General features: G+C 34.1%; 2 protein-coding genes across 8 annotated transcripts; both read right to left on the bottom strand.

Moving 5' to 3' along the window:
- Positions 1 to 503: 503 nt before the first annotated feature.
- Positions 504 to 2,942, bottom strand: LOC137818577 (KTI12-like, chromatin associated protein). Of its 2 annotated transcripts, none has more exons than XM_068622087.2 (2): positions 2,753 to 2,942; positions 504 to 1,593 (listed from the first exon to the last, which is right to left on the bottom strand). In XM_068622087.2, the coding sequence occupies exon 2, from the start codon at positions 1,535 to 1,537 to the stop codon at positions 629 to 631; it is 909 nt and encodes a 302-aa protein (XP_068478188.2). In that variant the 5' UTR covers positions 1,538 to 1,593; positions 2,753 to 2,942; the 3' UTR covers positions 504 to 628. The 2 variants fall into 2 exon arrangements, with proteins under 2 accessions (XP_068478188.2, XP_068478189.2); XM_068622088.2 differs by having other exon boundaries at positions 2,657 to 2,914.
- Positions 2,943 to 4,367: 1,425 nt separating this feature from the next.
- On the bottom strand, positions 4,368 to 13,593 carry LOC137818575 (pre-mRNA-splicing factor of RES complex protein). Of its 6 annotated transcripts, XR_011082095.2 has the most exons (12): positions 13,214 to 13,538; positions 12,643 to 12,874; positions 12,232 to 12,563; positions 11,256 to 11,486; positions 10,163 to 11,150; positions 8,902 to 8,969; positions 8,743 to 8,804; positions 7,740 to 7,843; positions 6,519 to 6,591; positions 6,253 to 6,433; positions 5,985 to 6,171; positions 4,368 to 5,036 (listed from the first exon to the last, which is right to left on the bottom strand). XR_011082095.2 is itself a non-coding variant. In XM_068622084.2 (11 exons), the coding sequence occupies exons 4-11, from the start codon at positions 11,443 to 11,445 to the stop codon at positions 6,086 to 6,088; spliced, it is 1,752 nt and encodes a 583-aa protein (XP_068478185.2). In that variant the 5' UTR covers positions 11,446 to 11,486; positions 12,232 to 12,563; positions 12,643 to 12,874; positions 13,214 to 13,509; the 3' UTR covers positions 5,699 to 6,085. The 6 variants fall into 6 exon arrangements, 3 of the variants coding, with proteins under 3 accessions (XP_068478185.2, XP_090152758.1, XP_068478184.2); XR_016516362.1 differs by having other exon boundaries at positions 12,232 to 12,874; positions 13,214 to 13,553; XM_068622084.2 differs by lacking the exon at positions 4,368 to 5,036 and having other exon boundaries at positions 5,699 to 6,171; positions 13,214 to 13,509.
- Between the last annotated feature and the right edge of the window lie 345 nt (positions 13,594 to 13,938).

The following is a 13,938-nucleotide window of genomic DNA, read 5'->3' as shown; positions in this document are numbered from 1 at the left end:
CTCATGTTAATCGCACGAGTCTTGTTACGTCACGAGTCCTAAACTATGTCAAAGATCGTATCAAAACTATTCAAGTAACTGACCAATTCTTTGGTTTCCAATATTTGCTCTCTCGGTTCATCGTGCCTGTTACTTAATGAAAATTTGTTTAATATTGCTATATACACGTCAAAAATACCATGTTTTGTTATATCTAGTAACACTTTTGTCAAGGAATCTCATTGAATATATCCAACGCAACTCAATTACCAATACCGAAGTTGTGGGGAGGAGTATGTTCTATTTAGCAAGGAAGAAAAAAATTGAATTCAGTTTGTGTAAGCATTCAGTTTTTATATCTTACATTGAAAAATATTTAAATTATATAACCTTTTTCATTATTCTTATGTTTTTGTAAAGTGCAAAATGTATTTTCTTAAACCAGACCCGAGTACAATCTTTACTTCATTATTACTACTAGGGCTGGGAAAAAAATTTAACGATGGTACAAAAAACCAAAAGGATTAAAAAAAGATCACTTTATTCAATAATAATGATGTAAAGTAAAAATGAAAACAGTTCGGGATCTAAACATACAAACATGGCATCTTTTAGCACACAAGCTGAATTGCAATTCAAATACTGTTCTTCAGGATGTTCCTAGTTCCCTGTTCAAGTAGTCAATGAACATCCTTTTTGCACTGTCTGCATCAGAAGGGGGTGGTGGCCCACTTAAACTTGTTTGCCCTGTTAATTTTATGAAGGTGCGTCGCATCCTACGAAGCTCCGGCAGCCCAACTGACCTTGAAATGTTGATTACAGGCAAGTCTTTTCCCACCGAAACACCGTTAAGGGGTCCTCCAAGAGCTTGAGATTGTGCTTCTACTATAGCATTTGTGACCTCTTGTGTTGCTTTGTCCAATTCAAAGAGAGAATTTGCATCAGAAAAACGTGTGGTTTGAGTGGCAATAGTTGGTTGCAGAATCTTAACATCCCTGGTTTTGGAGTCCACCTTTTTGGTTAAGTAGGAAACAGCATCTATAATGGCAGAGGAAGATTTCTCTGTCCCTTCTCTGTGTGGCCATAATTCAAACAATGGAGAATCCCACCTGTTTCTTCTTTCTGGTTTCTCAAACCTTCTCACCAAATCTTCAAAAATTGAATCATTATAATTGACTTCTCCATTCTCTCTGCGCTCTTCATTCCATTTCCTACAAAAGGTTTCTTCAACGTCACAGTAGACCACACAGTATCTGATTCCAGAAGCTCGAGCCAAGCACCATAGCTCGTATCTGTAACCCTTGATGTTATTCAAAGAATCTACTATGATGATACTATCTTTGGACACAGACCTATCTACTTCTGACCGAAGCACCCCTCTTAAATTCTTCTCTGAAGGCATATTTGCATAGCTTTGGTTACGATCAAGATGAAAGCAAGCTTCGTCTATGATTCTCACGTTATGTTTTGATTCTGATTCCTTGAGAGCTTCAACAAGACAGAGTGCAGCTTTGGACTTCCCGCTGCATGGCTGCCCACACATTACAACCAGTGCCATTTGGAAAGAATTTGTGTTATAGTCTGATGATAATGATCTCTCTTTAAGGACACAACCTGCAACATATCAATGTAAGACAAGAAGTCAACAGCAGGAAAAAAAAACCCATCAAGAACATAAATCTCCACTGTAAATAATATCTAAGCTGATTATCATCACCCTATCAGCATGGACATAATTCATAACAAGAAAAAACCCCAATGACAATCAAAATCTGTTAAGAGTGACACACAACAATATGGCCCAGTTCACATGAACTTCACAATAAGGACTAACAGAACAAGAAAATAAGAAATGAAATAAACTTCTCTTGTTAAACTACTTCCACTCACTTTAAATAAGCTAAACGAGTTTCTCCATAAGTTGTTTCTAGAAGAGAAAAATAAGACAATTTGAAATTAGCTTCTACAAGTTAAAATTAGCTTACGCATGAGCTAATCCACAGAAACTCTCCTCGTATAGCTTTTCCAATATATTTTTTTTAACTTATCTATAAGCAAATTTTAGCTTATGGAGAAGTCAAATTCCTTTTTTTCTTCTTATTTTCTGCTGTAGAAGAGCTTATAGAGAAGTTCATCCAAACAAGCCAATACTAGGTTAGCGCATGCTAATTCAAACAGAGCTAAGGTATGCATACCCAGAACGCGACTCCTTTCAATCTACATAAATCTCAAGAAAACCACACTCTTTATAAAAGCCATTACACAACACATAGACCACCCCAAGTCCATGGTCCGGCCAATCTCTACCTGACATGCAGTAGAGTTTTTTCTCAATTAACAAGAACAATACCCAACTACTAACTAACTACGTACACAAATACCATACCTACCACACGTTCAAAACACAATCAAGCAACCAAGATTCTCATCACATACAAACTACAATTGTTTTGGTGTTAGAATTAAGGCTAGTTGAAAAATTGCGTAGATAGATAAAAAAAATTGGGGCTTTTTTTTTCTCTATAGAATATTCAACCAAAATAAAGGAATAAAAAGCCACGGAAGTCATTATCATATTGAACTGAACTCGTTTCATAGGAGAATGTTACTTTCTACAATCATACTGCAATTATTATCATTATTTTATTTTTTTTGAAATGTGAAGATGAGAGCAAACCTTATTCTCATTCCATGTTACAGGCAGCAATAAGTGCGATTTGAATGTAAATGAGAAATTGAGATCCCAACTAGTAATCTGAAATAAAATCGGTACCTTTACACACTGAGAATGAGAGGTTGAGAAGTGCAACGTTCAACCTAGAAACAGAGAGAGAAAGATGGATGATTTTGGAAGGAAGAGAGAAGAAAGGAGAATGGAGGAAATTGGGGATTTAGGGCACGCTTTGAAGTAAGGACATCAATGCTAAACGCTCTCAGAGCTTTCTCAACAAGGGTTAGTTTTATAATGTTATTTATTTTTATATAAATGATTATAAACAAGATTGCTTAATTATTAAAAATATAAATGTTTTTTTAACCTGAAAAAATAATTTGAATCCCCTAAAAGTGAAATTGCAATTTTATATTGGAATCAAATTAATAGTTAAATCTTATATTAAAACATGTGGCTCACTAAAAAAAGAAAATACATTGAAGATGCTACAAATTTAACAGTTAAAAAGGAAAATATATTGATAGTATAAACTTTTTACATTGATAATGTATAATAAATTTGTTGGTTTTTACTTTTAAAATTATAATAACGATTATTTGTGACTAAGAATGATGTCAAATTATCATTTTCCCTATTAAAACACGATTAAGTTTTAATCTCGAAAATTTCCTGAAAATTGAATCTTAATTAAACTAATTTCCAATATATTTTCATGAAATTTTTTAAACCCGTTATTACTGAAAAAACAAAGTTTTTTATTTTTCATTTCAAGGACGCACTTAAAAGTTACCTTTTGTTAAAGCTAAAAGAAATTATAAAGTAGAAGTTATTTATCGTTTTTTATTTTTGAAAATTATTTTTAGCTTGAAAGTGGTTTGATAAATTTTTTAAAGAAATTATAATTTTTATGAAATATTTAAACACAATAAAAAATACTAAAATATAAAAAATATTTTAATTATTTTTAATGAAGATTAACAAATATATTTTACTATGGAAAATTTCTTCTTGTACCTCTATAATTTTTTTTCTTCCTCTCTAACATTATTATAATTATGTAATTCTAAAAATATCATTTTGAATTTGTATTTAAAATTTTATAATTTAGAAATTATTATCTAAATTCAAAAGTACTTTTGAATGATAAAATTCGAAATATAAATTTTATCATTCTTAAATGAAAATTAACTTTATTTTATAAAAAAATAATATTTTTATATAACTTGAACAAAATGCAAACTTAGAGTAGTTATGAAAAAAATAAGATTTTTCTTTTTTATCTAATATCTTTGATTTGTTCAATAAAAAAGACAACCAAGAAAGGGTAACTTAACCTCCATCTCAAAATAATCTTAATGGGTGCAAGAGTATGTAAGAAAAAATTATTATAATTTGAAGTTGTTAAAAAAAAAGAAAAAAAAAAGTTAATGTAAAGAGGCTTGGAATCCAAGATTCTTCTTTAAGAATACACAAAGAAACCATCAAGGAATATTACGCAACGTAATTAGAGAAAAAAAAACATAAAATTAGATATGATAGATATATCATTCAACTCAACTATCATAGTCAAACGAATTCCCATGTTCTTGTAATTGTTAGTCAAAGTGTATATTTATACTTCAAAAGACCCTCTATTCAAGTAATTTTATTTTAGCATCCAAATATCACTTTTAAAATATTATTCTCTAAACATTGTGATTGAGAGTAGTATGTGAATCAATAGAGTGAAAGATACTTATGAGAAGACGAAATAATCATTTTTAATCTAAGTTTCTTTTTAAACCAGTATTCCTAGTGTTAATTATTGCAAAATGAAGTCTAACAAAACCTGAAATGTTTTGGTCTATAATGAAGGATTCATGATCGAATCCATCACATAAGCAAAGCCTTTTCTTTTTGTTCAAAGAGTTTCTTCCTGCACCCCCAACAATTTTCTTGAAAACACTTTCCAGAACAGACTACATTTTGAAATGTATTTTTCAGAATAACTTTTTCAGAGTATATTTTGAAAAGCACTTTCCAAAATAAGGACAAATTAGATGAGAACATTTGGTCATTTCACCTATTTGATGAAATGCACGAAGAACAAACTTTGATGAGGTGGAGAAAAAACTTTAATAAGATGCAGGAAGAAACACCCTACTCAAAATACATGCCTTGATATTTTTAGGGGTTTAAGAGGTAAAGCAATTTACTTGGGATGTTTCTTCCTGTATCCCTACATTAATGTGAATTGACAAAATTAACCTGGAAAATGTTTAAAAACCCTAAGCCAACGCAAACTGCCCTCCTTGTTTATTCTCTGCACTTTTTGTTGACACTGTTGCAAGCAGCGGCAAACATGGTGGAGAAGGAATGTAAGTTTATTGGCAGAGTTGCAAATCTGGAATTGAAATGGAAAGTGTATGATTATAGCATTTCAGAATTGAAAGTCCATAACTGTTACCCTAATTGGCTTTCGGAAGCCTATATTGGCTAAATCTGTGAACAAGAAAAAGGACACCATGCATGGATGGATGTGAATAGAAGAGTGAAAAGAAAAGGTGTTGTGCCCACTAATGAATGTGCAGTAAGTAGTCCCTTCTTATTTTCCTCTCTCACTGCTCCTTCTTGTGACTGCCATTAACATTCCAAGATTGGTTTGATTCACTTCCAAATTTCCTTTTCCGGAACAACAGACTTACACAACACCCCTCCTTCGGGAATTCATTTATCTACCTTACAGAGTATTCATTTCAAAATTTTGAATAAAACTAGCAAGGTAATTTTGATATTTTAAAGATTGTAGGGTGCAAGAAGAAACACCTTTTACGCTAGTCTGCAACTATAAAATGCTTTATACTTAAAAATTATTAATTATTTTCTAAGTATTATCTATAATAAACTTTAATTAATATAAAAAAATACTTTTAATCTAGTTAGAATTCTCTAATAAATTAAAAAAGTATTTTAAATATATAGGACTTAAAGTGCTGAAAGTCAGGGTGTCCAAAAATGTTTAAATGAAAATCCCCAGTATTTTTATGCTTCTTACTGAGGCTAGACTCAAATTTGGATATAAATGAAATTTAACTTTATTTAACAACACTTAATTCTCCGAAAGTTCGAATGAAACTCAGAAAGACAGCCACCTTTAAACTACAGTAGTAAAAAATAGTCTAAATTACATGGAACAAACTGTGATAAACTCTTAAAAAGTCGAAAATATCACAACGAAGTTATAGCTAATCAAAGCAATTGGATATGAAACTGAGGAGGCTAATAACATATTCTCATTCTTTGTATAGGATCCTAATCAAGAGCAGATAATTTTTTTCAATAAAGACTGCACCTTAGAGTGATGGAAGCAAGAATCATTCCTCTGGATCCTCAAACCCATATAGTTAAAAACATGCCTCCCGAAGAGATTCTGAATACCCGTACTGCCACTTTTCACATATCAGACACGGACCAAAGATAAGCTTCTCTATCTCTAGCTTGTCTCTCATTTGTTCTCTTGAACATATCCTTTTCGAACCCTGCAAACAGCAGTGATAAGTCAATCATTTAAGCCTATTTCCATGAAAAAAGTACAAAACCTATGGTGAATATGAACCAACCATTACTACGATCAACACCATCCCAGTGTCGTCCGGGCCTTATTCCATACCGATTTGAAGCAGCATCTAAACCTCTTTTTAACCAGCTGTGATTTGGAATATCCTGAGGGACTACAAAACCTGATTCCTTCATCTTCTCATTTTCCCCCAAGTTTGGAAGAACAGGCTCTGGATATTTTTTCTACAAAACAATTGACACAATAAACATGTGAGAACTGATCAAACCCCATCTCACACATCAAGCAATATGAAATGTTTTGCATTACCTTTACAAGATGTGCCATCGGATCACCCCACCTTAATCTCTCCTTCAGCATTTTGTCTAGTTCAGGATCATCTCTGAAGGAAACAAATGCAAATACAGCATAAGAGATAGGGAGACGCGAAGGAAAATGGAACCTTGATCAATGACATAAACATTGCATCTCAATGACAGTACTTGCTCTCAATGGGATTTTCAGTAACATCCAAATAATTTACAAATAAATTTTCATGCTGGTACATGGTAAGCTAGGTAATTATATAGAACTACTAATTACCCCCTAAAAAACGAAATTATGTTCAAACAGGTGTAAAAAATATCATCTCTTTTGATTATATACATGATAATCCAGAAATGATGTAGGAATTACTTCCGGATATATTTAATGATGGACATGAATTTCTATTTAACTGATAGTCTAAATACATGAATGAGGACCAAAAGTAAAAGTTTTATCTTCAGGATTCTGGAGCCTAAAGTAAAATATGTCTTGAAGAAGATGGATCATGAAAAAACAATTGGGCTAGATATTATAATCAGCAAGGCATTAAAGAGTCTAGGAAAGAGAGTCACGAGTTCACTCACAAAATTCTTTTAGCAAGATTACCAGGTTTAAGAAAATTTCAAACGAGTAGAGAAGCACTTAAATCCCTATTTATAACAAAGGAGATATATAACTTGCACAAATTAAGGGATTAATCTCATTGTGCATTGACACAAGCTGGGAAGAGTTGATTCGAGTCAAGAGTTGCTTGTTATGTTGCATTCATTCCAATAGCTGAATCAAGAATAATTTGATCCAAATATGAAAGTTTTACTTGATGTGTCAAATTATTCATTCCATTATCCATATCAGCCTTAATCTAATGTAACATCCTCTTAGAAAAAAGAGCTTAAATAATTCACAGGTATGGAAAATCCAAGCATATCAATATCAAACATGTATCCGATTTTGATATGGGGGATGCATGTATTAGTGTTTCATGGATTAGGAATTTTAGTTTTGCAATTATATATTCATGTTTTATGAATTTTTATGCATATTTATATTTGTATTGTACAACTTATTATAATTTTAAGAATAATTGTCACCAACTCAATGTATCCCATATACACATGGTATTTTTTATACCCCATATTATGTTTGTGCATCATAGGTTGCTAGAATACTATGATAACAAATTTAAACAATCTAGAAACCATGTTCCCAAGTACTTATGTATACCTAGTCCGTGCAAAAGGCTTCTCCTTCTCAAGTTCTAGTTCCTTCAGCCTAGCCTCAGCTTCACGCTTTTGAGCTAAGCCCTTGCCCCATTCTATTTCTATCTCCTGAAAAACACAAAGATAGCCAAGAATTCAGCTTACCAGTTTTCATGGGAAAACATGAATAACATCAATGTTCTGACATATACTTGAGATTTTAGAGAACGTAGTGAGTCTCTTGCTACTCACTTGTGCATATATTGTAGTCATATATAAAAGGTGGCATACAAAAGAAAAAAAGAAAAGAAAAAGGGAATAGGGGTCAGCCTATGACCCTTCCAAGATAATACATCAAAAAACAGCTTTAAAAAAAGCTGAACAATAGATAAAAAGGTTATTTTAACACACATTACAAGTAACATTCAACTTCAATTACAGCGTAGGGACAAAATGACAACAACAAATATGACACGGTTTATTGTCCTTTTGATGTAATTGAAATATTAATAGAAATAATATCCTTAAAAAAGCACCAATAATATATTTTAGTTAATAAGTGTTTTCATGGAACAAATAACTTACTGCTCCATTTTATTAGGAAATTTTAGATAACTCACCCAGTCACACTATAATAATCAGTCTACTGTTTCGAATACAATTGGATCCTTTCATTTCTTTTGTTCTACCAAGTTAACAAACCTCCTAATCTGTACTTTTCATGCTCATTGTATGTAAACCTTACAAAATCATCCATGCAATTATGCTTACTGCAAATTACCAAATCAATCTTCAGACCATCATTGAATTTCCAGATAGTACTCCAGAAAATATCCAAGTGAACAAAACAAACTAAGCAAGTATCTTTTTGACCATTCATTACGTACAAACAAAAAGTGGATCCTCAGAAAGAATCATACTTTCTTCACATATATGATATGCATCCAATTACACATTAGAAGCATAGAGAAAGCTACATCTAGAAACGATAAAACAATGCTACAAAAATTATGCAGTGCACCAAATACCTTGGGTTTTTCTTCTACTTTCTGTTTTGACTTCAAGTATTCCTCCTTCGAAATGCGCACTCCTGCAAAATTCAGCATGATTCAAAAGTTCTTTGTATCACAAAGACATCAAATCACATTGAACAGAAACATCAAACAAAAACTGACTAAAATTCCAACCTTTTATTTTATCACGATAAACAGGTTCAGCACCACGTCCACTGATGGAAGGGTCCATCTTGTTAAATCTGCACAAAACATAGCTATCAATGCCATGGAGCAATGTGAAGTACACCAAAACTTCCATAGGAAGACAGGGAGCGACAAGCATTGATACGTGTATAAATGAAATAAGAGTTTCAATTGTACGAAAGGGGAATTGCAAGATTAACCCCCCACCCCCAAAAGCCAACCTTAGACAATGAAGAAAAGTGACAAACGGGGTTATTTTTAACCCCTTTTATGAGTCACATCTGCTACCTTTGTGATTTTAAATATTTTTTGGTATCATAGCAGCCACAAAGTTAAAACAGAACACAATCAGGAAAATTATAGCCTTGCAATGCCGCTCAGCCATAATAGATAACTAAGGCATAACAGAAAGCATTTTTAGTCAGAATGAGGTTTACCAAGTACGTTAGTGACATAATAATAGTCCTGGGCTTCTACGTAATAGCTTAAGATTTTGGAAGAATTTGTCTCAGAAATGAAATATTTTATCAGTTACCTATATCTTGATAACTGAATTTTAATGTTGATTGTTAAATGTTGAAATATAATGTTATTTTATCAATATTTACTTAGTGTGTACCCAGCTTTAGGGTTAGGGTTTTAGGCAAGTGTCTTGCCTCTTTTTGTATCCACATATATTTACATCAATAAGAAACACAACACTGCAAGAATATATACACTGTTTTCCTATTCATCCTATTTGTTAATGAAATATTTTATTAGTTACCTATATCTTGAGAACTAATTTTAATATTGATTGTTAAAAAAGCAAAAAATACAATAACACATACTAAAATATACTAGTAACAAACAGCTAACAGGAAAAGGAAACAGGCATTTCACTTAAATTTTGTAAATAGAATAAGAAAAAGATCACATACTTGCTGCATCTAGTTTAAGTGTTTAATTAATCCCTAAAGCTAACAGACTAGGAAAATTTGATTGTATATGCTGTTTCATGAGACTGAAAACTTCTCCCAAGTTGAATCAGAAAAACTCCTATTCAAGTGTAGCTATATTCAATAAGAAAAAAACAGCCTTTGTTTCTGATCATGGCGGTATGATAACACTTTTGTCCAAGCCAAATAGAACTATCTCAGTATTCCATAGTTCCATAACCACACAAAAAACAAGCTTATAACTAGAAAGTATACATCAAGTAAACATTAACATGTGCTTGGAAAACATTACAAAACAACTGAACAATTACCTCAACATATCATCGCTCTTCTTTTTGTCAATCTCGTCCCTGATATCCTTACCAGAAATTAAACCTGTTTTACTAGCTGGATTTGATGACTCCTTGGTATTTTTCCTTGGTGGAGCTAGGTCAGGATCCAAAGATGGATGTGAACCAACTTTAACTGAAATACTAGGTGAATGATGGCGAGAAAGATCAGACGAACCCAGTCTTCCAACATTCTTCTGAATTTTCCTTGGGGGTGAAAGGTCTGACACTACAGATCCATGTAAAGCATCTTGCGAAGGAGAATCGTGACGACCGTGTCGAGGCGGAGATAGATCTTGAGGTGAACGGCGGTTAGAATAAGAAAAACCTGATCTTGCAACATTCTTCTGGATTTTCCTCGGGGGTGAAAGGTCGGGTGCCACAGATCCACGCATAACATCTTGAGAGGGAGAATCATGACGACTTCGTCTAGGCGGAGAGATATCTTGCAAATCAGAAGTCTCATAATCATGCTGGTCTCGTCGAGGAGGAGAGAAATCTTTGGGTGAACGACCATGAGAAATATCACGCAAACCAGTTCTTGCAGCATTCTTCAGGATTTTCCTTCGGGGTGAAAGGTCTGATGCCACAGAACCATGCAAAGCATCCTGAGGGGGAGAATCATGGTGACCTCGTCGAGGGGGAGAATCATGGTGACCTCGTCGAGGGGGAGAATCATGGCGACCTCGTCGAGGGGGAGAGATGTCTTGCAAATCAGAAGTCCTATAATCTGGTGATGGGGTGTCATTGCGTTTCAACTGTTGACCAGGTGATAAATCAGCACCTTTTCTTTTACGAGGAGGAGAAATATCGTTGTTTGAGTCAATATAATTTTCCGGGTTAGAAGAAAGTGAAACCCAACCACTTCCATCCTCAGATATAGCATGATAAGGACGTCTGGCCCTCAGCTGCTCAAGCCTCTTCATACGCTTCACATCAATGTCTTCATCAACTTGTGGTTTCTCTTCATCTACATAAACCAATAAAATATGGCTAAATGAAATAATAGTATACCCAAAAATCAGTAATGGTAAATTCTCTAATATGAATAAACATTTATATTTGTATTACATACCGGATGAGTTATCATTGTTTTCTTCTTCAAGATCTATGGGTTTCTGCCACGTGGGATCCTCATCCACGACTAATAAGCCAGTGGTTTGTGGTTGACTTTTCTTCTTCTGCTTCTTCTTCGTTTTTTTCTTCTCTTCTACTGTGTTACTTTCATACCTTTTCAAATAATCCTTCAATGAATTGGACCCCATTTTTAAGTCAACAATGTCCACAGTTCAGCCTCTATAGTTACCTACGATAATGTAACGTATATTAAGTCATGCTTCAAAGACTTTCAGAAAGTACGAAATAGTAAAACCGAGACACTAATCTATATAACATCCAACCATAACAAACTCATGAATGACTTCAACCTAAAATTTAAAAATCACTTTAAGCTAATAAAGATAACACTCGAGGCAAAACTGAAGGTCTAGTTATTGGGATACACGATGCAGGACTGCATAAGAGCTAGGATTCAACAGGCTAAGCTAAAAGTCTACTTGGCCAGTTAAATGTAGATGTTGGTGAACTAAGGCATGCATGGTTATCAAAATCGCATGTTAACTCATAACGAAGCATAATCAGTAGGCTCGTGATCTCGCTAAACTCACGAGCTTCCAATCAAGTTGGCGAGTCCAAAGGGGATTTCTTTTTTAACCCAAAACAACACCATTGATATAAAAAATCTGACCGCAAGTAGGTTCCTTCTTCTCCTCCACCTTGCGGATCAGGGTTCCCTGATCTGATCTATATCTGCCACAACGTGTTGTTTTCTTCTTGTAATAACAGTTAGTGAACAGAAAAAAAAAGGTTAATTCTGTTAGATGTTGCTGATCTAATTCTGGCTAAGGAAAACAGTTGTTCTGTTGGAAGCCAAAATTATATATAGAACCCTTGTTCTGTCTTGTCAGGCAATAAGAAGTTTTCATGTTTCTGTATGCTCTACAGTTTCTGACCATTGAGAGTCAGTTAAAGCAGTCAAAGTTGAAACATACCAATTATACAGTTAGCTTGGGCCGTTTGGGGAGAATGGTGACCACAAAAGAATTAGAAACCCGTATGGAATCTTTGGAGCATACTTTCAGAGATGCGCAAAAACCAACAAAGAAATTTTTGGATTCGCTGCAGCAAATGTTAGAGGGTAGCATTTCTTCCATCGCAGCTATGAATGGGGGCAAGACAATTTTGACTACTGCTGAAGCATTTTCTGACACAGCAGATTCTGGTTGGTCTGTAATTGAACGTACGCATATTCAATTTCTGACATTTGACGGAACCAATTTTCGTGACTGGAGAGCAAAGGCCGAGCAGTTTTTTGAATTAGAGTCTGCACCAGAGGCACAACGTGGGAAGTTATTGCTTTTATCCACATGGATGTAAAGGGTTTTTCATGGCAGAGACATTACATGTATCAACCCAGCTTTAAGAAAAAAAATCTTGGGAACAAGAAGGAGATGTGGCATATCAATTTGATGACAGTGCTATTGAGATTCTGTCGCGGAATTATCAAGATTGCAACAAGAAGGAGATTTGGGAGAATATTTGGAAGCATTTGATTCTCTGTTGGCTCGTGTAGTAGTGTCCTAATCGATGGCACCAAGTAGTAAAAATCCACAAACCAACAGTCTCTGCAGGAACCTGTGCATATTGCAAGACTTCAAGTGGAAATTTTAAAAAATTTGGAAAAGAAAATGCAGCAAAGAGTGAGCAGTTTTGAAACACAAACAAAATATACAAAGACATGGTCAGCTCCGGTAAATTCACAGACAAGTCATTCAATAACTAGTCTGCATCAGAATCATCCTATTCCGTCGGTCTCTACATCAGCAACTGCAGATTCTAAGGGTAACACATCAACTTCTATATCTAGGAAGGAAGTTAGAGACAGGATTACGAATTGAGAGTGAGTTAGTGCAGTTGAAGTTGAAACATACAAATTTTGTAATTGCAACACTTCTCCGGTCACGTCAAACTCACCGTCGTTTCGCTGAGTAGTGGTGCGTCGTGCTCTCTGGACGCGGTTCTCCCTGTTCGCAATTCTCTCCGCCGCGGTTCTGAATTGCTTGGGTGGTGTTCTGCTCTTCCCTGCTCGTGGTTCTTGCGCTATATACAGGGTTCGGCGGGAACAATAAGAGCTTCACACCTTCAGTGATGCGTCGGGGACTTCAGAGCATAGGCGGCGGCGCGAAGGGCGTCAGAGTCTGGGATCGTCGCCGGCGATTACTGTTCATAGAAGATTGATTTTGGGAATGGCGGAACGAGAAAGAGGGCACGACCAATTTTTGTGTGAATTACAAAATTTGAGGTATTAGGGCACGAGGGAACCCAAGAATTTAGGGGGAAATAAAAGGAATTACAAAATTTTTAAAAAAATAATCAAATTTTATCTTGGTTAAAAATTAAGGCATTTATTTGAAGTTATGGTGTTATTTTTTTAGAAATGTAATTCACTGATGAAAAAATTATTCCAGTACATGTTCTGAAATATGTAGTGTTAACTTTTTATATCCATAAGAATGTTTTCAAGTTCTAAATTAATCAAAATAGAAAAATGGAAGTTATAACAAAGATTAAAAAATATATTTTTTTTAGTCTCATCAAAATATAAGTCTCTGTTTATTTTTACTTTTAGAAAAAAAGTGTTCATTTTAATAAATTAATCATTACTTATTATACTTTTTAACATATTTGCATTAACTTAT

The sequence above is a fragment of the Phaseolus vulgaris genome, chromosome 10 (assembly GCF_051622355.1).
Source record: "Phaseolus vulgaris cultivar YP4 chromosome 10, ASM5162235v1, whole genome shotgun sequence".
NCBI lineage: Eukaryota > Viridiplantae > Streptophyta > Magnoliopsida > Fabales > Fabaceae > Phaseolus > Phaseolus vulgaris.
The sequence above is the reverse complement of the archived record's forward strand: the minus strand, read 5'-3'. Positions and strand labels throughout refer to the sequence as shown.